General features: G+C 45.6%; 1 protein-coding gene across 1 annotated transcript in view; it reads right to left on the bottom strand.

Annotated features, from left to right (window-relative positions):
* The window catches only part of STARD9 (StAR related lipid transfer domain containing 9), a 98,531-nt gene that overhangs the window by 60,447 nt on the left and 17,420 nt on the right, over positions 1 to 20,664 (bottom strand). The window contains exons 4-7 of the mRNA XM_081112709.1: positions 5,529 to 5,645; positions 4,408 to 4,440; positions 4,261 to 4,322; positions 68 to 180 (exon numbers count right to left, since the gene is read on the bottom strand). Of these exons, the coding sequence (XP_080968835.1) occupies positions 68 to 180; positions 4,261 to 4,322; positions 4,408 to 4,440; positions 5,529 to 5,645 (325 nt within the window). The remainder of the gene's footprint in view (positions 1 to 67; positions 181 to 4,260; positions 4,323 to 4,407; positions 4,441 to 5,528; positions 5,646 to 20,664) is intronic.

A 20,664-nucleotide genomic window follows, 5' to 3' on the forward strand; every position in this document is an offset into this window, starting at 1 on the left:
AATGACCATTAGGAGGGTTTCCCTAGCTCTGGTTTGGTCTCAGACCTCCAGGACCACAGTGGCTCACCTTCAACATAGGGCCCCATCTCTGGGTGCTCCCTGACCCGCAGGGTATAGGATTTTTTTTGATCAGATGGCTTCAACAGATCCCTCACTCGTTCGTTATAGATTTCCAGAAAACTAGAGACATGAGGAAAAAGGCACATAGTTAGATTTTGAAAGATGGTAACATGCTTTCAAAATTAAACTTTGAGGCCCTGGCAGGGTAGCTCAGTTGGTTATAATCAATACACCAAGATTTTGGGTTCAATCCTTGGTCAGGGCACATACAAGAATCAACCAATGAGTACATAAATAAGTGGAACAACAAATAGATTCTCTGTCTAATCAGTAAATAAAAATTTTAATTAAATTTTGGAGGAAAGCAACATGATGAGATTTTCAAATAAGTGGGGAAAAAACACCAAACCAACAATCAGAAGGTCCTAGCTCTTGTTCGAGTTCCATCCTTGACCCTCTAAGACCTTGATCACACCAGGTTCCCCCGTGAGTCTCTTTCTACATGTGTACAACAGGGTTTTCAGCACTGGATAGCAACACTTCAGTTTCAGTTTTGCACATTTCAGCACAATGTCAGTACTGATTCAAGTCTCACCTTCAAGAGGCTATTTCAGCATGGTTTTAGGGTATGCTGCCACCAGCCTGCCCCCTGCTCAGGCCGCCACAGCACAAAGTCTACGAGCTTGTTTGGTGAAGTGGTTTTCAAATGTGATCTTTGAGCTCTCTCATTCTATGAAGGCATCTCAAGGGCCACTCCTGAGCAATGAAGGAAGCTTGTGATCAGGGTTTGGTCCCTACCCCTAACTTCAGTAGGACAATTCTCATTTTACCTGTTTTATATATGGGGATTCTGCTTAAGATATGCTCTATCTTGTAGGAATCTACTGGCATGTTATTCCTTTTAAAAATAATAACAGAGAATGCCGAGAGAACCAAGATGGCGGCATAGGTTAACGCCGGAGTTTGCTGCCTTGAACAACTACTTCAAAAGTGAAACCAAAAAACGGAAGGGACATCACCCAGAACCACAGGAACACTGGCTGAGTGGAAGTCCTACAACTAGGAGGAAAGAGAAACGCATACGGACACTCAGAGGAGGCGCAGTGCTGAAGTCAAATTCTGAGGTGCGGAGTGCGCGAGCGGGCTGGCGGCGGAGGGCGCGGTTGGCGTTTTCAATCGGGAGGGAGTCGCAGACTCTGAGCTCCAGATACAGGCGAGTCTTTAGGGAGCCAGACTCAAACGGGAGAAGCGGGACTGTCTGGCTTCGGTCAGAGCGAGTGCAGCTTTCTCTCCGAGCTTTGTAGCGGGTGCTGGGACTCAGAGAGGCAGAGCCCCTGGGGACAGGACTGAGAGCCGCCATAACTGCTCTCTCCGGCCCACCCTGCTGATCCTGTGCGACCCGCCCCGCCCAAGCCCTGCACAGAGGCATTTGCCGGATAGCCTCAGGCAAAGGCTAGATTAGCACCTCCCTAGAGGACAGAAGTTCTCTCACTGCAGAAACAGCTGATTCTCATAGCCACTTGGCCTGGAGGTCAAACCCTCCCTGGTATTAACTACAAGACTGCACACAAAGACCACTAGGGGGTGCACCAAGGAAGCATAACAAAATGCGGAGACAAAGAAACAGGACAAAATTGTCAATGGAAGATATAGAGTTCACAACCACACTTTTAAGGTCTCTCAAGAACTGTTTAGAAGCCGCCGATAAACTTAATGAGATCTACAAGAAAACTAATGAGACCCTCGATGTTATATTGGGGAACCAACTAGAAATTAAGCATACACGGACTGAAATAACGAATATTATACAGACTCCCGACAGCAGACCAGAGGAGCGCAAGAATCAAGTCAATGATTTGAAATGCGAGGAAGCAAAAAACACCCAACTGGAAAAGCAAAATGAAAAAAGAATCCAAAAATGCGAGTATAGTGTAAGGAGCCTCTGGGACAGCTTCAAGCGTACCAACATCAGAATTATAGGGGTGCCAGAAGATGAGAGAGAGCAAGATATTGAAAACCTATTTGAAGAAATAATAACAGAAAACTTCCCCAACCTGGTGAAAGAAATGGACTTACAAGTCCAAGAAGCGCGGAGAACCCCAAACAAAAGGAATCCAAAGAGGATCACACCAAGACACATCATAATTAAAATGCCAAGAGCAAAAGATAAAGAGAGAATCTTAAAAGCAGCAAGAGAAAGAAACTCAGTTACCTACAAGGGAATACCCATACGACTGTCAGCTGATTTCTCAACAGAAACTTTGCAGGCCAGAAGGGAGTGGCAAGAAATATTCAAAGTGATGAATACCAAGAACCTACAACCAAGATTACTTTATCCAGCAAAGCTATCATTCAGAATTGAAGGTCAGATAAAGAGCTTCACAGATAAGGAAAAGCTAAAGGAGTTCATCACCACCAAACCAGTATTATATGAAATGCTGAAAGGTATCCTTTAAGAAGAGGAAGAGGAAGAAAAAGGTAAAGATACAAATTATGAACAACAAATATGCATCTATCAACAAGTGAATCTAAAAATCAAGTGAATAAATAATCTGATGAACAGAATGAACTGTTGATTATAATAGAATCAGGGACATAGAAAGGGAATGGACTGACTATTCTTTGCGGGGGAAGGGGTGTGGGAGATGCGGGAAGAGACTGGACAAAAATCGTGCACCTATGGATGAGGACAGTGGGTGGGGAGTGAGGGCGGAGGGTGGGGCGGGAACTGGGAGGAGGGGAGTTATGGGGGGGGAAAAAAGAGGAACAAATGTAATAATCTGAACAATAAAGATTTAATTAAAAATAAATAAATAAAAAAATAAAAATAATAACAGCTATGACTAATTATTAAAATAAGATATTGATACACAAGAAAGCACACTTTCCACAGAAAACCCAGATGCTTGCCTATGAAGTCAACCGTCAAAAAAAGGCTCCATGCACACTCTCCTGATCAATTATTCTCCTTAACCTTCTCATATTTAGACACAAGAACCCTAAATGTCTCTTAGAATAGTGGTTCCCAGACTTCATGGACAATAAGACTTTTAATATACATACATATGTTTATACACATACACACAAGCACATGGGTTTGCAAATTTTTACTTTACAAACTTAAAAAGGTAAAAATAATGTTCTCAATAATTTAATTTTTAAAATGAACATTTTCTCTTTTGGGAATGATAAAAATGTTCTGGAATAGATAGTGATGATGGCTGGACAACTTTGCAAATATCAGGAAAAGTCACTAAACTGTATACTTTAAAAGCATGAATTTTATGGTTTACAAATTACATCTCAACTAGAGGCCTGGTGCACAAATTTGCCCATGGGTGGGGTCCGGCCAGCCTGCCACAATCAAGGTCGATCACGTGGAGCCAGCCAGGGGATGTGGGGAGCCCTGGGCGGGTTGGTGGGCCAGCCCTGCCCCCTGGTCGAACTCTGGTCAAACTCTTGGATGAGGGGACAATTTGCTATTACCCTTTTATTATATAGGATTAAAACAAAAATTGAACAACACAAAAAAAGAATACAGAGAACTAAGGGCAACTGGTCAACATTTTCACTATAAACTGGTTAAAACTTCATCTTGGAGCAGCCAGCACCAGTCAGTCTGGGAACGAGAGTGTGGGATGACTGACCTGGAGAACAACAGTGGGGGCTGGAGGAGAAAGTTTAAAACAGTGGTTCTCAACCTTGGCTGCACATTAGAATCACCTGGGAATCGTTTTAAAATCCTGATTTCTGGGCCTCATCCTCTGGAAATTCTGTTTCTTTGTTATGGGGTGGGGCCACAACATTAGTAACAAAGAAACAGAATTTCTGGAGGATGAGGCCCAGAAATCAGGATTTTAAAAAGATTCCCAGGTGATTCTAATGTGCAGCCAAGGTTGAGAACCACTGGTCTAAAAGCTAGTATGAAACTGGACAGAGAGTGAGGGAAAGGAAACCAGACAGTCATGGCAAACTGGTACAAAGGAGACACCTGCTTGTTAAGCCTCAGGAAAGGAATTAAGTTTTCTACAACCCAAAGAGCTAAATACGTTTCTCATCTTCCTATACTGCAAGATACTTCTGCTATGGCATTCCTCCATTCTTCTGGATGACTCTGGAAGCAAAGAGAACAGCTGAACATGCCAGAATTTGGAGTGGAAATGGAAGAACATTAGGCCCCAGAGCCTGGTAGGTTCTTACCTTACTTTTATCCTACAGGAGGAAGGCGGTGGGGCACATTCTTTCTCCCTGACGAAGAGACCCTGCATGAACCAGAGGGTTGGAATTTCACTGGAGTGTACAAAGGAGACCTACTTTGAGAGGATCCAGTCAAAAGAGAATCTATACCTCACATATCCGCGGCGTCAGCCCGACAGAGGCCTGGAGAACAGAAGGAAGGAAAGCATTACTGTTCACTCTCATTGATGCTCCTCGCCCAACACTCAGGAGCTGTCAGCAGGAGGACGGGCACATGGCTCCTGGTGCTGGCCTGTTCACTCCAAGGAGTTTCACTGGTACTGTGGCGAAGACGCTATTCGCAGTGCTCTCAGGAGGAAGGCACCAGATGAGAGGCGGATCACCAGCCCAAGAAGGAAGAAATACCTGCTTTTGTGAAATGAAGTTTCATCCTTCTTGGATCAAGCCACTTTCTCATGGTGTTTCCTCCCAAAACCTACCTCTTGTTGCTACACCCAGGAAAAATAGATACAGGTATGCTCAAAACACACATTTAGAGAGAAGTGACTTCTCTTTTAATCTTGGATCTAGTGCTAACCTGTACTCAGGTTAAAGGCTTTATACCCCTGATTTGATGGGCATTTTCTTCTTTTAACTTCAAATATATAAAATCACAATAAACATGGACATAGTGAGCATGAGCTGAGCCCAAGGCAGTAAGGATAATCTTTCAGGAGGCATAGTGTTATAAGAATGTTAGTGCCGTCACTGCTCCACCAGTTCACCTCAGCAGCGGACTTCTAACTCTAAAATAAAGAGGTATTCTTAAGGAACTCTACCCTTCTAATTTTCCATGATAAAAGAAGGCTCTCATAAGTCCTACATACTTCAGAAAGCTCCCATCCCAATAGTTGTTTCTCCTGCTTCTTTCTGACACTAGGTCAAACACATGTAACCTCATTTCTGCTCAGTCCTGGCCAGCACTTAAGACTCAGGCTGGGTCTTATCAATGATATGAGAAATTCAGAAGGACTGACAAGGTCTGCTTCATCAAAGAGAGTTGTAAAATTCTAAGGTTCTTCGGGGTTTAATAAACAGAGCTAATTATTCAAAGTTTACCCTTCAATTAAAGGGCTGAGAAACCTACTGGCTAATACAGAAGATGGCCCACTAAATCTTGTTAAAGTTGACTGATTATGAAACTCACATTCTCTCTCTCAGTGGTTAGGACCATTTGAGATTCAACTTGCTGTGCCATTAGGAAGATATCTCATTCCAATTGCAATACTCACCGGGGTCCCCAGCATGGTGTATGTCTTCCCAGAGCCTGTCTGTCCATAGGCAAAAAGGCAGATGTTATAGCCTTTGGCAGCTCCATTCAGTACTTCAGTCCCCAAATCCTGGAACACCTTTAAAAACACAAAAAGCATGTCACTGTGGTCCTTTTTCCTATAGCAGACTTAGAATTATTTTTTAATCTAAAAATTTTGCAAAATGTTTCAAACCTGCATGACTATACATTCTCCACCATTTCACAAGAATCAATTCAGTTTCAAAAAAAAAAAACTGCTAAGGAAAAATCATTCATTCATTCATCCAAATACTTTTTAGGTGCTTACTGTATGCTGGGCACAATGCTAGATGATGAAGTTACAAAATAGATATGGGCCTTACCCAGTTTGCTCAATGGGTAGAGCGTCAACTTGAGGACTGAAGAGTTCTGGGTTCGATTCTGGTCAAGGGCATGTACCTCAGTTGCAGGCTCCTCCCCAATGTGCAGGAGGCAACCAATCGATGCGTTTCTCTGATATCAATATTTCTCTCTGTCTTTCCCTCTCTCTTCCACCCTCTCTAAAAACTAAAGGAAAATATCCTCGGGTGAGGATAAAAAATAGATATCTATGGTCCCTAATCTTAATTCAAAGACATTCAAGCAAATCACTTAAGAAAGACCATGTGCATTAATTCTTTTTCCTTCCCACTGTAGAAAATGTTTCATATAGTCAGTCAGGAAAGCTACAATAAAATATTTCCCAGAGTGTATACAAATTCAGGGTCTCAGGACACCACAGTGAGGATCAGTTAAGACCAGAAATTGGAGAGTTTCCCCTACGGATCTCTTCCACATGCTCCCTCCTTAGATTGATCCTAACAGCTGGCTGGTTCTGCTGGTCACTCATCTCTGTGGCGGTCAGTTTTAGTGAATCAGAAACAGCCAGAGGTCCTCATGTGAAAACCCACATACAGCATTTTGTATAGTGCTTGAAAGTTCTGTTGTACTCTGTTAGGCAGACCCTGATCTCAGGAAAAATAGCCTGGTTTACAGGGAAGACACAGCTCCCCAGTTCGACAGGTCCTCAGCAGTGTGCCACATGGAGATCTGCACCCGGAGACTCTATGGTGGACATCTACTTTGGGTTATTGCTGCTCAGCACCCTAATACTCTTCCTATTTGGGGGACTCTCTGATTGTGTCAGTCTTGGTGGGAAGCAGGACCCAACCCTCCACAACAGAAGTCAAACAGGCCAGAGACTCCGTTCTGCCTCCTGGCAGGCAGAACACCAACATGTGAAATAAGGCCAGCCAACTGGGTGTTCCAACTTGGATTTTGAGAGAATGACACCAAAACGGAGGAATTATGAGTAAATTCTCCATGGTGGAATCAAGAGCCCAAGAGCACTGCACCTTGAACAAACAGTGGTACAAGTGCCAAGTGTGGTGACCAAATCAGACCAGTCTGTGATATGGCTTTGCCTGGCTTTCCCACTGCCTAGGATCCCATGGCTTCCTACCCATTTTTCAACTTTCCCTTTAATTCTGTGAATGGCTTGATATGTTCCAAATTAGAACGTGGCCCTCGTGGTTCAGAGCTGTGTGATCCTGAGCAAGTTACTTAAACTTTGTAAGTCTCAGTTTCTTTACCTGAGAAGTGGGTATTTTATATCGCTATCACAGGTTTATGAAGATTAAGTGAGATAATATACATAACTAGAGGCAACAGGACAAAGACAGAGGTTGCTGACTCAAGACTACACTGCCCTATTCTATGTTTTAGCAGCTGCAGTTAGGCTTCTGGCCAGTGAACTGAGTGTTTTGTTTCAAATATTCAGATAGAGGCCAAAAGAACCCAGGAAGCAGTGAAAGACTGAGGCCTGTATCATTCCCCCCCTCCCCAATCTCCCTCCCAGCTCTGTCCTTCTCCCTTGCCAGTCATCCACTCCTATATGTATTAGCAAAACTAAGAATCTGGCAGGGTTCCCTTTGACTCCTGACATCTGTCTGGGTTAAATTCCCAGGGATTGAAGGAGGGGTCGTTTCTCTTCATCAGACCATTTCAGTTGGCTGTCATCCATTTACTAGCTGGAAAGTGTTCCACAAAACTCAACCTTCCTTTGTAGTACCCCAGCAGTAAGTGGGAACAGAGGTGCAGCCAGAGCCAGGTCACATCTATTGCAAATGCTCTTTCTTCCCACCACTCACACACACTCAACAGACTCAGCTCAGTGGATTGTGAAGAAAACAACAAAATAAGGGCCCAATGCGGGGGAGGGAATATATGTAATACTTTTTTTTTTTTAATATATTTTATTGATTTTTTACAGAGAGGAAGGGAGAGAGATAGAGAGTCAGAAACATCGATGAGAGAGAAACATCGATCAGCTGCCCACAACCCAGGTACATGCCCTTGACCGGAATCGAACCTGGGAACTTTCAGGCCGCAGGCCGATGCTCTATCCACTGAGCCAAATCAGTTTCAGCGTAATACTTTTAATAATAAAGATTTACCCCGCCGGCCTCTGAGCCGGGGCCAGCCCTGCCCCTGCCCCTGCCTGCGGGCCCGGCCTCCTCCTGTGCCAACATCACCACCCGCCTGGGCGCACCCGCCCATCACTGCGGCCCAGGGTCCTGCCAAGGTCTTAGAGCTGCAACTCTAAGCAACTATGTTACAAATATAGAATCTAAACAAAACCCCAGAAACCTGCTTTAGTCCGTCGGGCTTCAGCCAGCAGGATCGCAACATTGTTTCAAATACAGAAGGTAGGAGAAACTAAGATGGCGGCATAGATAAACACCGGGAAATAGTCGCCTCCCACAACAATTGAAAATTAGCCCAAAGGACGGAGCAAACATCGTCCAAAACAACAGGAAGGCTGGCTGAGTGTAATTTCTACAACTAGAAGAAAAGAAAAGCACGCTGAGAGCCAGAGGAGCTGCGGAGGCTGAGTGCAGAGGTACGCGGCGGCTCGCGCGCGCGGAAAGGGGGTGGCACCTGAGGACGCGGCTGTCTTTTTGAATCACAAGCTCCCGACTGCTCTGATCTCCGGTTCCGGGAAGTCTCTGGGGACCCAGGTCTCATACGGGGAGAGGCTGCTCTCTCAGGCGGCAGCGGGCGAACTTGGGGGCAGATTTCCCTCGGAGGTGCTTGCAGCCATTGCCGGGACACTGAGACGCGCGACTCCGGGCGCGGAGAATCAGCCATAGCTTCTTTCTCCGGCCTTTTGCCTCCCTGAGACCCCGCCCCACCCGGGCTGCGGCAGAGGCTTTTGCATGTGAATGCCCCAGAACTTTGCAACCTGATAATTACCTAACTGCAGCCGGGCCAGCCAGACCCGGAACTTCCAAGAGAAGGCCCAAGGCCCCGCAGCGGCTTGCATTGCTTCACAGCTGAGCCTCTTCGTAGTTCCTGCTGTGTGGCCTCAGGCAGGGGCTGAATTAGCACCTCCTTAGATCCAGGAGCCACTGTACCCAGTGGTCAGAGGGGGACCATTCTCCCACTTCAGACACAGCTGCTTCCCACAGCCAATTGGCCTGGAGGTCAATTCCTCCCAGTGATCCTCCAACAAGCGAGGCACCAAGCGTGCACCAAGAGTGTCCACCCCGGGTAACTGGGGAGGCTGAGCCACTGGGCCCTACAGGACACCTGGCGCGCAGGCCACTCTATCAACACAGGGAAGCAGCCAAAATGCGGAGACAAAGAAACAGGTCACAATTGGCAGAAACGGAGGAGGCCAGACGACTGGATATAGAGTTCAAGGCCACGTTTATAAGGTTTGTCAAGAATTTTATGGAAACCGCCGATAAATTTAATGAATCCCTCAAGGAGTATGGTGAGACCATGGAGGTCATGAAAAAGGACCAATTAGAAATTATGCATACACTGACTGAAATAAAGAATACTTTACAGAGCTCCAACAGCAGACAAGAGGATCCCAAGAATCAAGTCAAAGATTTGAAATGCAAAGAAACAAAAAATACCCAACCGAAAAAGAAAAAAGAAAAGAGATTCAAAAAATATGAAGATAGTGTAAGGAACCTCTGGGACAACTTCAAGCGTACCAACATCAGAATTATAGGGGTACCAGAAGGAGAGAGAGGGCAAGATATTGAAAACCTTTTTGAAGAAATAATGACAGAAAACTTCCCCCACCTGGTGAAAGAAATGGACTTACAAGTCCAGGAAGCGCAGAGAACCCCAAACAAAAGGAATCCAAAGAGGACCACACCAAGACACATCATAATTAAAATGCCAAGAGCAAAAGATAAAGAGAGAATCTTAAAAGCAGCAAGAGAAAGACAGTCAGTTACCTACAAGGGAGTACCCATCCGACTGTCAGCTGATTTCTCAACAGAAACCATGCAGGCCAGAAGGGAGTGGCAAGAAATATTCAAAGAGATGAATAGCAAGAACCTGCAACCAAGATTACTTTATCCAGCAAAGCTATCATTCAGAATGGAAGGTCAGATAAAGAGCTTCACGGATAAGAATAAGCTAAAGGAGTTCATCACCACCAAACCAGCATTATATGAAAAGCTGAAAGGTATTCTTTAAGAAGAGGAAGAAGAAAAAGGAACTCTTACCATTTGCCACAGCATGGATGGAACTGGAGAGCGGATAAATACCACAAGATCTCACTTATTTGTGGAATATAATGAACAACATAAACTGATGAACAAGGACTGATCCAGAGACGGAGAGGCATTGATTGGACTGGCGGGCCTTGGAGGGAAGGTAGGGGAGGGTGGGGGCAAGGGGGAAAGATCAACCAAAGGACTTATATGCAAGCATATAGGCCTAACCAATGGACACGGATAACGGGGGGGTGAGGGGGTGAGCGGGGAGAGGGGGGGTAGAGGGTACACATATGTAATATCTTAATCAATAAAAAATATTAAAAAAAAAATACAGAAGGTAAACAAAGGCCAGATACCTGCTTTCAGCAGCAGAGGCCTAAGAGCTGGAGCCAAGCCTCAGAGCTAAAGCTGGCCCAGAATAAAAAAAAGAAAAAAAGGAGCAGTTGGGAGCTTCAGTCACCCGCCAGCCTGAAAACAGCCCTCAGCCCCTCACCCAGACTGGCCAGGCACCCCAGTGGGGACCCCCACCCTGAAGGGTGTGTGACCAGCTGCAAACAGCCATCATCCCCTCACCCAGGCTGGCCAGGCACCCCAGTGGGGACCTCCACCCTGATCCAGGACATCCTTCAGGGCAAACCAGCCAGCACCCACCCGAGCACCAGGCCTCTATCCTATATAGTAAAAGGGTAATATGCCTCCCAGCAACGGGATCAGTGTGACAGGGGGCAGCACCCAAACCCCCTGATCACCCTGCGGCTCTGTGTGTGACAGGGGGCAGGGCCACAACCTCCCTATCCGCCCTGCTCTGTTCGTGAAAGGGGAAGGCGCCCCAACCCCCTGATCAGCCCTGCTCTGTGCCTGATAGGGGGGACCTCCCCAAACCCCTGATCGCCCTGCGGCTCTGTGTGCGACAGGGTGCGGCGCCCCAACCCCCTGATCGGCCCTGCTCTGTGTGTGACAGGGTGCGTCGCCCCAACCCCCCCCACCCCCCACGGGCCCTGCTCTGTGTGTGACGGGGTAGAGCCATAACCTCCCCATCGGCCCTGCCCTGGGTGTGACAGTGGCGGTGCCCCAACCCTCTGATCGGCCCTGCTCTGTGCGTGACAGGGTACGCAGCCCCAACCCCCCTGATGGGCCCTGCTCTGTGCGTGACAGGGGGCAGCGCCCCAACCCCCTGATCGGCCCTGCTCTGTGCATGACAGGGGGTGGCGCCGCAACCTCCCCATTGACCCTGCCTTGAGTGTGACAGGGGGCGGTGCCCCAACCCCCCAATCGGCCCTACCCTGAGCGTGACTGAGGGTGGCATCGCAACCTCCCGATCCGCCCTGCTCTGTGCATGACAGGGGGTGGCGCCCCAACTCCCCAATCAGCCCTGGTCTGAGCCCGACCAGTGGCTGCACCTAGGGATTGGGCCTGCCCTCTGCCACCCGGGAGCGGGCCTAAGCCAGCAGGTCGTTATCTCCCAAGGGGTCCCAGACTTCGAGAGGGCACAGGCCGGGCTGAGGGACCCCCCTTCCCACCCACCCCCGAGTGCAAAAATTTTTGTGCACCAGGCCTCTAGTCTATAATAATAAAAGCGTAATACCAACCGAACGGCTGAACAGCAGAATAACCGTCCAGACAACCGTCTGGATGAAGCCAGGGCTGTGAGGGCTGAGCCCCTTGCACGAATTTTGTGCATCGGGCCTCTAGTCTATATATATAGCTAATATGCAAAGTGTCCCTGTGGAAGTTCGACTGGGAGACCAGGAGTTCTATCGCTCACTATGATGTACACTGACCAAGGGGCAGCACAGAACGAAGGGAGGCCCAGGCTGGCAGCCGGAAGGAAGGCCCTGATTGGCCCTGATCACTGGACAGGCCTAGGGACCCTACCTGTACACAAATTTCATGCACTGGGCCTCTAGTACTTGTATATAAGCAGAAAACATGCCTGGAGGATGAAGTTTCTGTTTTTAACTCTCATTCCTGCCTAAGTAGAAAAATTTTTCCTGCAACCATGTTGCTAGGAGCAAATTTCCTGTTTTTACTATTATTTAGTCTGAATGGGTCTCTAGAGAGTAATCTTAATGCTGGAGAAACAAATGAGCTGAGCCCCCAAGAAAGTTCCGGTTTAACAGTTGGGTTCCACTGGCCTAGAGGAAGGCCCATATCATTCTCAACGTCCAAGGTCTAGTTGAGGAGATTAATTTTGTGTTGATCTGAACAGCATCTGCCTCATGCATACCACTGGCAAGGGCCTTCCTCCCTTGAGTTACACTTCCCTCTTCCAACCCTGAAAACTAGTTTGCAGAAGAGAAAATCTGCATGTTAGAATCACAAAATCTCCCACCACACTGGTCTTGCGCCTCACCTCCTCCTATCAAGTCACTTTAACAAAATAAACAAAGTGTGACTCCAGCCTCAGCCAAAAGCCCTGGGACGAAGGTGCGTCTCAGCATTGTTACCAAAGTGCATGCAAAAGACCCCCCAAAAAATTATGATGGAAGAGAGACCTGACAGTGGTGAGCATTTAGCTCAACAATTACCTGCTGGTGACACCTGAGAAATGTACTGACAAAAACCTGGACAGTCCCTCAGGAACTTGGGACTGATTTCCAACGAAGCATAGTTAATAAGCCTCTAAAAATCCTGACAGAACTGACAAATGCCTAAGAGATTCATTCTCTCTGGTGTATAAATGCTTCTATGTGGAAGATACTGAGCAGATGAGGGTCATCTCTGCTGAAAAATAAATACTTGGGAATTAAAGCTGGTCAAGCCCTAGCCGGTTTGGCTCAATGGATAGAGTGTCAGCCTGCAGACTCAAGGGTCCCAGGTTCGATTCTGGTCAAGGGCATGTACCTTGGTTGCGGGCACATACCCAGTGGGGAGTGTGCAGGAGGCAGCTGATCGATGTTTCTCTCTCATCGATGTTTCTAACTCTCTATCTCTCTCCCTTCCTCTCTGTAAGAAATCAATAAAATATATATTAAAAAAAAAAAAAAAAAGCTGGTCGAATTCAGGATAAACCTAGAAAACAATGTATGGTTTCATTTAATTCAAAAATATACATTGAAATTTTTCTGGATTCAATCTGGAGGTTCTGCATTAATTCTTTCTCTCCACAATATGAAACTGGACTCCGTAGAGTACTTCACAGATGAAGGAGAAGCTACTCTGAAAAAGAGGTGCTGGGAAATGCTGAGTTGTGCCAGGAAGGAAGCACACTGGCTGGCAGGGTCAGTGCCCAGACCCTAGACTTCTTCCTGAGCACCTCTGGCTACATTTCACCACTTTTAAAGTCCACTTCAAAACCTGGTCCTTGCGTCAGAATAGGTGAAAGAAAGCATCCATTTGCTATGAAGTGTGAACTATTTCTTGAGTCTCAGAGAGTGGTTGGGTCAATTAGGACTAATTCAGGGGACTCGAAACAAAACACCCTGACTGCACCTGTTGACAAGCACTTGCCTCACATACAAAACTAAAAATAGGTGATGTTCTCCATATCTCAAAGAGAAGCATCATCAATAGGGAGGCTTGAAAGCACATGTTCCTTCTCATGACCCTTGAATCCTTTCCTATAGTAAATACAAAACTTAATGGTCCAAATGTTTCTGTCAGCTAATTCATACCATACTTCCTATATCAGGGGCAAGCACACAGTCAGGAGTTAGCTCCCACAGCAGGCAGCAGGGAGAAGGGAAAAGAGCAAGGTCTTCGGAGGCAGGGCTCTGGGTTTCAGTTTGAGCTCCACCTCTTAGTCGTGTGGCCGTGGACAAGTTGCCTAACCTCTTGAGCCTCAATTTTCATGTCTGTACAGTATAGATGATAATAACCCACTTTACAGGATTGTTGTGAAGGATGAGTGAGAGAAGTCAGGTACTAAAGTTCAGTACCCAAAAAAGAAAACAAAATAAGAAAAGAAAAAAACAAAGTTCTGTACCTGGCACAGTGTAGGTTCTCAAAAGCCCACTAAGTGAGCTGGTCATGAGAACATTTTCCAAACCCTGGAACTAAGTCTCTAAACTACATGGGAATGTTTCCAGATCTTATGAAGGAGGAAGTTGCTTCTATTTTTTAAATCTATGATGTGGGAGAAAAGGAAAAGCAATACCAGTCAGAGACCACTACATATTTGAACTTGAACCCACAAAACCACCACAAACAAGATGGGGTTATTTTAATATGGGAGGAATAGTAAAGGGGGTAAAAGTAATTAAGGGTTTCCATTCCTGTAAATCTCTTCTCATCCTAGCAGAACCACTACCTCTACCAACTGCATGGAAGCTATTAATTTGTCCTCCTCTATCAATTCAGCACACATCCCCATAAACCACTTGTCTAATTGCATAACTACAGAGACAAGAGTTGAGCAATGAAATTATTGACAAAAGAATAATCCCCCACTTCTAGAAAGAGAAGCAAGGAAAACGAGTTTGAGCATGCTCTTCTGTTTACTACTTCTGCTCCTGGACCCGATGTAAGGGTCCTTTTGTATACACAAGATGATCTTATGAGTGAGTCCATCCATTTCACCCTGGGACCAACTCCCCAGGGACTCTGCCTTTTCCAACTTCTAATACAAACTGGGGGGTGCCTGGGCACATCTGGTCACCATTTGATTTCAGGCTTCTATTGTGTTCAGTCTTTGGGGGGAAGTGAGTTTATAAATAACTCATGTTCCTCTGCCTCACACTTGAAAAATGAGAAACTGTCAACTCTGCCTTTTCTGCAGAGAGGAGAAGTTTTCACTGAACCCAGTTCCCTCCATAACAGTCATACATCAAGTTAATATGCTAAGTAGCCAGCCTCAATTAAATAATTCATACACCTATTTTATTATAAGACTAAGCGGTATCTAGAATGAAACCTAGGACGGAGCTCCAAGTTAAGATTAGTGAATGATTAACATGATGCTCTGAGAAGTCTCTGATCTTTTTGGAAACCCCCAAGCTATGCTACATACTAAATCTACATACTAGTATGTGAAGCACCACCTTCAAGTCTTAAGAAGAAATGTCTTTCCCATCTTTGGAAGAGAACTACAGGTTTAAATCTTATTCAATCCTGAACAGAGTAATCATGTTGTGAGGTAGATATTTTTTTGACGATATTTCCTCCCCAGCCCCAACAAAAAAAGACCTATCTCCCTCTTCAAGTTTTTTCAAATTCTTGATTAAAATATTTATTATAGTACTTGCCACACTGAAATAATTATCTTTTTATGTATGGTCCCTCAAGAACTATGAGTTTTTAATGGGTAAGTATAAACAAGGTAAAATAATGGCATATTCTATGACCTTAATGAGCTTTCACAAATAAAAGAAACATCAAATTTAATGTTGATCTAAGGAAGAGGTGAGGAAAGGGGGCCAACCAAGTAGAAGTAGAAACAAGAAAGATATAAACAGATGGTTTCCCTTCATCCCCACACCTGCTCAGAATTCTGAAAAGGCTGTTTTTGCTAGAATCTGAGATTATATAAATGTAGGTAAATCAAAGAATAATTAGAGCCAGTATATGGTATAGACCACCACTAACTTCAGATCCTAGAAAAGAAAATATGGGGCCAAACCCCTGTCCCAAAAAATATAGTTCAAAAAAAACAGCAAATAGCAACAAAGATATTGGAAAGCCAAGACCAACAACTTGAAATGCTCCAAATTGTTCCATAGTAAATTATCAATTTCTGATTTTGTTTGGCTTTAGAATATAAGGAAGCGTCTCCTGAGCATACTCTGTGCCCAGCTAAGGTTTGGCCTCCTTTGGTTTAGGAGACAACACTAAATTAAGATGAGCTCTGCTAGAGTCCCTAGAGCTTATCACAAACCAATGTGGCTCATCTGCTGACACCAGACTTAATGCTATGTGGTTTGTGAGATATAAATCAAATACAGTCTCCATCTTTGCAGTGTCCAAACTATGATAGCAAAAATAAACTTAGAGAATATACTAGCAGACAAGAAAAAATGACACCAGGTGGGAATACAGATCTACAAAAAGAAGTGAAGAGCACCAGAACTGGCAACTACATTGGTAAATATATGGGGGGGGGGGGGAGGGGGTTATTCTTGAAATTTTTTGAAAAGATAATCTACTGTTTAAACAAGATTATTAACAGTATATTATAGAGTTTATAACATATGTAGACATTAAAATGTATGACTTGATAGTATAAAGACTGAGAAAAAATAGAAGTATTCTAGTGAATCTTATGGGAAGTAATATATTATTAGTTGAAGGTAGACTATGATAACTAGAAATGTATACCTTAAACGCTAAAGCAACCACTAACAAAACAAGTTATAGCTAATAAACCAACAAAGGTAAAATGAAATAAAAAAATACTCAACCCAAAAGAAGACAGAAAAATATGAAAAAGGGAAAAAAGAACAAATTAGACGAAGAGAAAACAAATAGCAAAATGATTGTCATAACTATATTGGTGAGTGGCCTAAATAATCTTAATTAAAAGGGAGAGATGGCCTGATTAGGAAAACAAAACAAGACCCAATTACACATATGATACCTATAAGAAATTCACTGTAAATTTAAGACATACATAGTTTAAATGTTCATAGTAACAATTAAATTATGGTATACCCATACAGAAGGTTATGATATGGTCATCAATAATAGGAAGTAATTATACATATACAGGAGTGGCAAAAGTAGGTTTATAGTTGTAATACAAATGAAGAATACAATCCACCTATATAATAAAAGGGTAATATGCAAATCGACCAAACAGCGGAACGACTGGTCACTATGACGCTCACTGACCACCAGGGGGCAGACGCTCAATGCAGGAGCTGCTCCCCTTGTAGTCAGTGTGCTCCCACAGGGGGAGCGCCCCTCATCCACAAGCCATGCTGATGTCTGGCAAGTGCAGCGGCAGTGGCGGGAGCCTCTCCCACTTCCACAGCAGTCAGACATCCCCCCAAGGGCTCCCGGGCTGCTAAAGGGTGCAAGCCAGGCTGAGGGCCCCCCCCCCAAGTGCACAAATGTTGTGCACCAGGCCTCTAGTTAATAAATAATAAGAATAAACTGCCGAAACCGGTTTGGCTCAGTGGATAGAGCGTCGGCTTGCGGACTGAAGGGTCCCAGGTTCGATTCCGGTCAAGGGCATGTACCTGGGTTGCGGGCACATCCCCCAGTGGGAGATGTGCAGGAGGCAGCTGATCGATGTTCCTCTCTCATCGATGTTTCTAACTCTCTGTCTCTCTCCCTTCCTCTCTGTGAAAAATCAATAAAATATATTTAAAAAAAAAAAAAAAAGAATAAACTGTGTTGCATGTACTTACAACTGTAAACCTACTTTTGCCCACCCCTGTATATGGATTTGAAATGTCTCCAAGATATATTAATTCAACAAGGCAAGATACAGAATAATCTGTGTGCTATCATTTTTTAAAAGAGAATAAATATACAACCACATGCTTATATTTGCATAGAATTCTCTGAGACTATATAAGAATTGATAACAATGTTTGCCTCATCGTAGGGAAGGAGATGGGGATAGAAAGATTTAATTTTCACTGTATAATCCTTTCATACTATTTCTTACTGACATGTGCATATATTACCTACTAGGGGCCGGGTGCACGAAATTTGTGCACTGGGTGTGTGTGTGGGGGGGGGGGGGAGTGTCCCTCAGCCCAGCCTGCCCCCTCTCACATACTGGGAGCCCTCAGGGGTTGACCCCCATCACCCGCCAATCGCAGGATCGGCCCCTGACAGAGGCGTCAGGCCTGGGCAGGGGACCCTCATTTCCCCCCATCACTGGTTCTGCCCCCAGCCCAGGCCTGATGCCTCTGGCCCAGGCATCAGGCCTGGGCAGGGGACCCCCAAACCCCTCCAATTGCTGGCTCTGCCCCTTGCCCAGGCCTGATGCCTCGGCCAGAGGCGTAGACCCCCATCACCCTCCAATCGCCTGGTCGGCCCCTTGCCCAGGCCTGACGCCTCCGCCAGAGGTGTCAGGCTTGAACAGGGGACCCCCATCTCCCCCCGATCACTGGCTCTGACCCCCGCCCAGGCCTGAGGCCTCTGGCCCAGGAATCATGCCTGGGCAGGGGACCCCCATCTCCCTCTGATCGCTTGCTCCACCCCCCGCCCAAGCCTGACGCCTCTGACCCAGGCTTCAGGCCTGGGCAAGGGGACCATCATATCCCCCCAATCCCCGGCTCCGCCCCCCACCCAGGCCTGATGCCTCTGGCCCAGGCCTGATGCCTCGGCCAGAGGAGTTGACCCTCATCACCCTCCGATCACCAATCACCGGATCGGCCCCTAGACCAGGCCTGAGGCCTCCGGCAGAGGTGTCAGGCCTAGGCAGGGGACCCCCAGCTCCCCGCAGTTGCAGGCTCCGCCCCTGCCCAGGCCTAACGCCTCTGGCCTACGCGTCCGGCCCGGGCAGCGGGGACCCGCAGTGGCAGCGGCCCCGCGATCGTGGGCTCCACTTTAGGCCCAGGCAAGGGACCCCTAGCTCCCGGGACTGCCAGCTTCGACCGTGCCCAGCTCCCATCGCTGGCTCCACCCCTACTTCCTGCTATCACTGGCCAGGGAGGCAAAGGCGCCTGATTCTCTGATCCAGCTCTTTGCCCCGCGCCCCCCCGGGTTTCTGACCACTGTCAGTGTCAGGGGGCTTCTTCCTGCTTTCCCTTTCGCCTCCCTGCATTGTGCCTACATATGCAAATTAGCCGCCATCTTAGTTGGCAGTTAATTTGCATATAGCCCTGATTAGCCAATGAAAAGGGTAGCGCCGTACACCAATTACCATTTTTCTCTTTTATTAGTGTAGATTTTTTAAATTAGTAAATTACAATATTTCTAGAAAAAAATATTTTTATTAAAGAATTAAAAGCAGAAGATACTTTCTTTTTTTTTTTTTAATATATTTTATTGAGTTTTTACAGAGAGGAAAGGAGAGAGATAGAGAGTTAGAAACATCGATGAGAGAGAAACATCGACCAGCTGCCTCCTGCACACTCCCCACTGGGGATGTGCCCGCAACCCAGGTACATGCCCTTGACCGGAATCGAACCTGGGACCTTTCAGTCCACAGGCCGACGCTCTATCCACTGAGCCAAACCGGTTTCGGCAGCAGAAGATACTTTCATTGGCCACATGAAAAACTCCATAAACACACTGTCTTTCTTGGTACAGAAACAAGAGAGGATGTAATACCGTAGTAATAATAACAACTGGTATTTATTTAAAATTTCTTTTTCCAAAATTCTCTCAAGCTTAATACTTCATTTTTTGCTAACAACATTCCTGTGATGTTGGTAAGTGGAAAATTATCACTCTCTTGAGATTAAAAAAAAAAACTAAAGCTGTCCCTGGCCGGTGTTGCTCAATGGTTGGAGCATCAGCCCATGCACCAAAGGGTTCAATTCCTGGTCAAGGGCACATACCTGGGTTGCAGGTTCAATCCCCAGTTGGTTGGGGTGTGTGGTAGGCAACCAATCAATGTATCTCTTTCACCTCTCTCTCTCTCTTCCTCCCTCCCTTCCTCTTTCCCTTCCACTCTCTTTAAAAATAATCAATGTGGAGCCTGGCTGGTTTGGCTCAGTGGATGGAGCATCGGCCTGCGGACTCAGGGGTCTTGGGTTCGATTCCAGTCAAGGGCATGTACCTTGGTTGCGGGCGCACCCCCAGTGGGGAGTGTGCAGGAGGCGGCTGATCGATGTTTCTCTCTCATCCATGTTTCTAACTCTCTGTCCCTCTCCCTTCCTCTCTGTAAAAAATCAATTAAATATATTTTTTTAAAAATAATGTGGAAAAAATATCATTGGTGAGGATTTTAAAAAAAAAGAAGAAGAAAGAAAACCAGCCTGGCCAGCATGGTTCAGTGGTTGAGCGTTGACCTATGAACCAGGAGGTCATGGTTCAATTCCCAGTAAGGGTACATGCCCGGATTACAGGCTCCATCCCCAGTGGGGGGCGTGCAGGAGGCAGCTGATCAATGATTCTCTCTCATCATTAAAGTTTCCTTCTCTCTCCCTCTCCCTTCTTCTCTGAAATCAATAAAAATATATTAAAAACAAACAAAAGAAAACCAAGGCTATCCTAGCCAGGTAGCTCAGTGGGTTAGAGCATCGTCTGATTCACCAAGGTTGGGGGTTCAATCCCCAGTCAGGGCACATATAAGAAACAACCAAAAAAAAAAAAGAAAGCAACAACCAATGAATGCAAAAATAAGTGAAACAACAAATCAGTGTCTCTCTTTCTCTCTCAAAATCAATAAATCATTTTTTAATAAAAAAGAAAACCAAGGCTATTTAAATCACATAAAGTGTGTTTCACTAGACCAAAGCCATCGAGGTCTGCCTAAACTGGCAGTTACATAAGTGGATATGTCAGAGGCTAATACAGTTTCTTTCTTCAGTCAGCCAGACAGACAAGTAAGAGGAATTTCAATCAGGGAATAATGCACATTTTACAGACAAAGGAAAAGTATGGTCAACTGGTCCTTGGAAAATGCAGTCATCAATTCCATCCATCAAGGTGGAATATATCACGTACTCTAGAATCTTATTACTAAGTGTGGTCCTCAGCCCAGCAGCATCTTAAGCTCTACCCCAGAAATCTTGG

This window comes from Myotis nattereri (assembly GCF_964212035.1).
Source record: "Myotis nattereri genome assembly, chromosome: 1".
Lineage (NCBI taxonomy): Eukaryota > Metazoa > Chordata > Mammalia > Chiroptera > Vespertilionidae > Myotis > Myotis nattereri.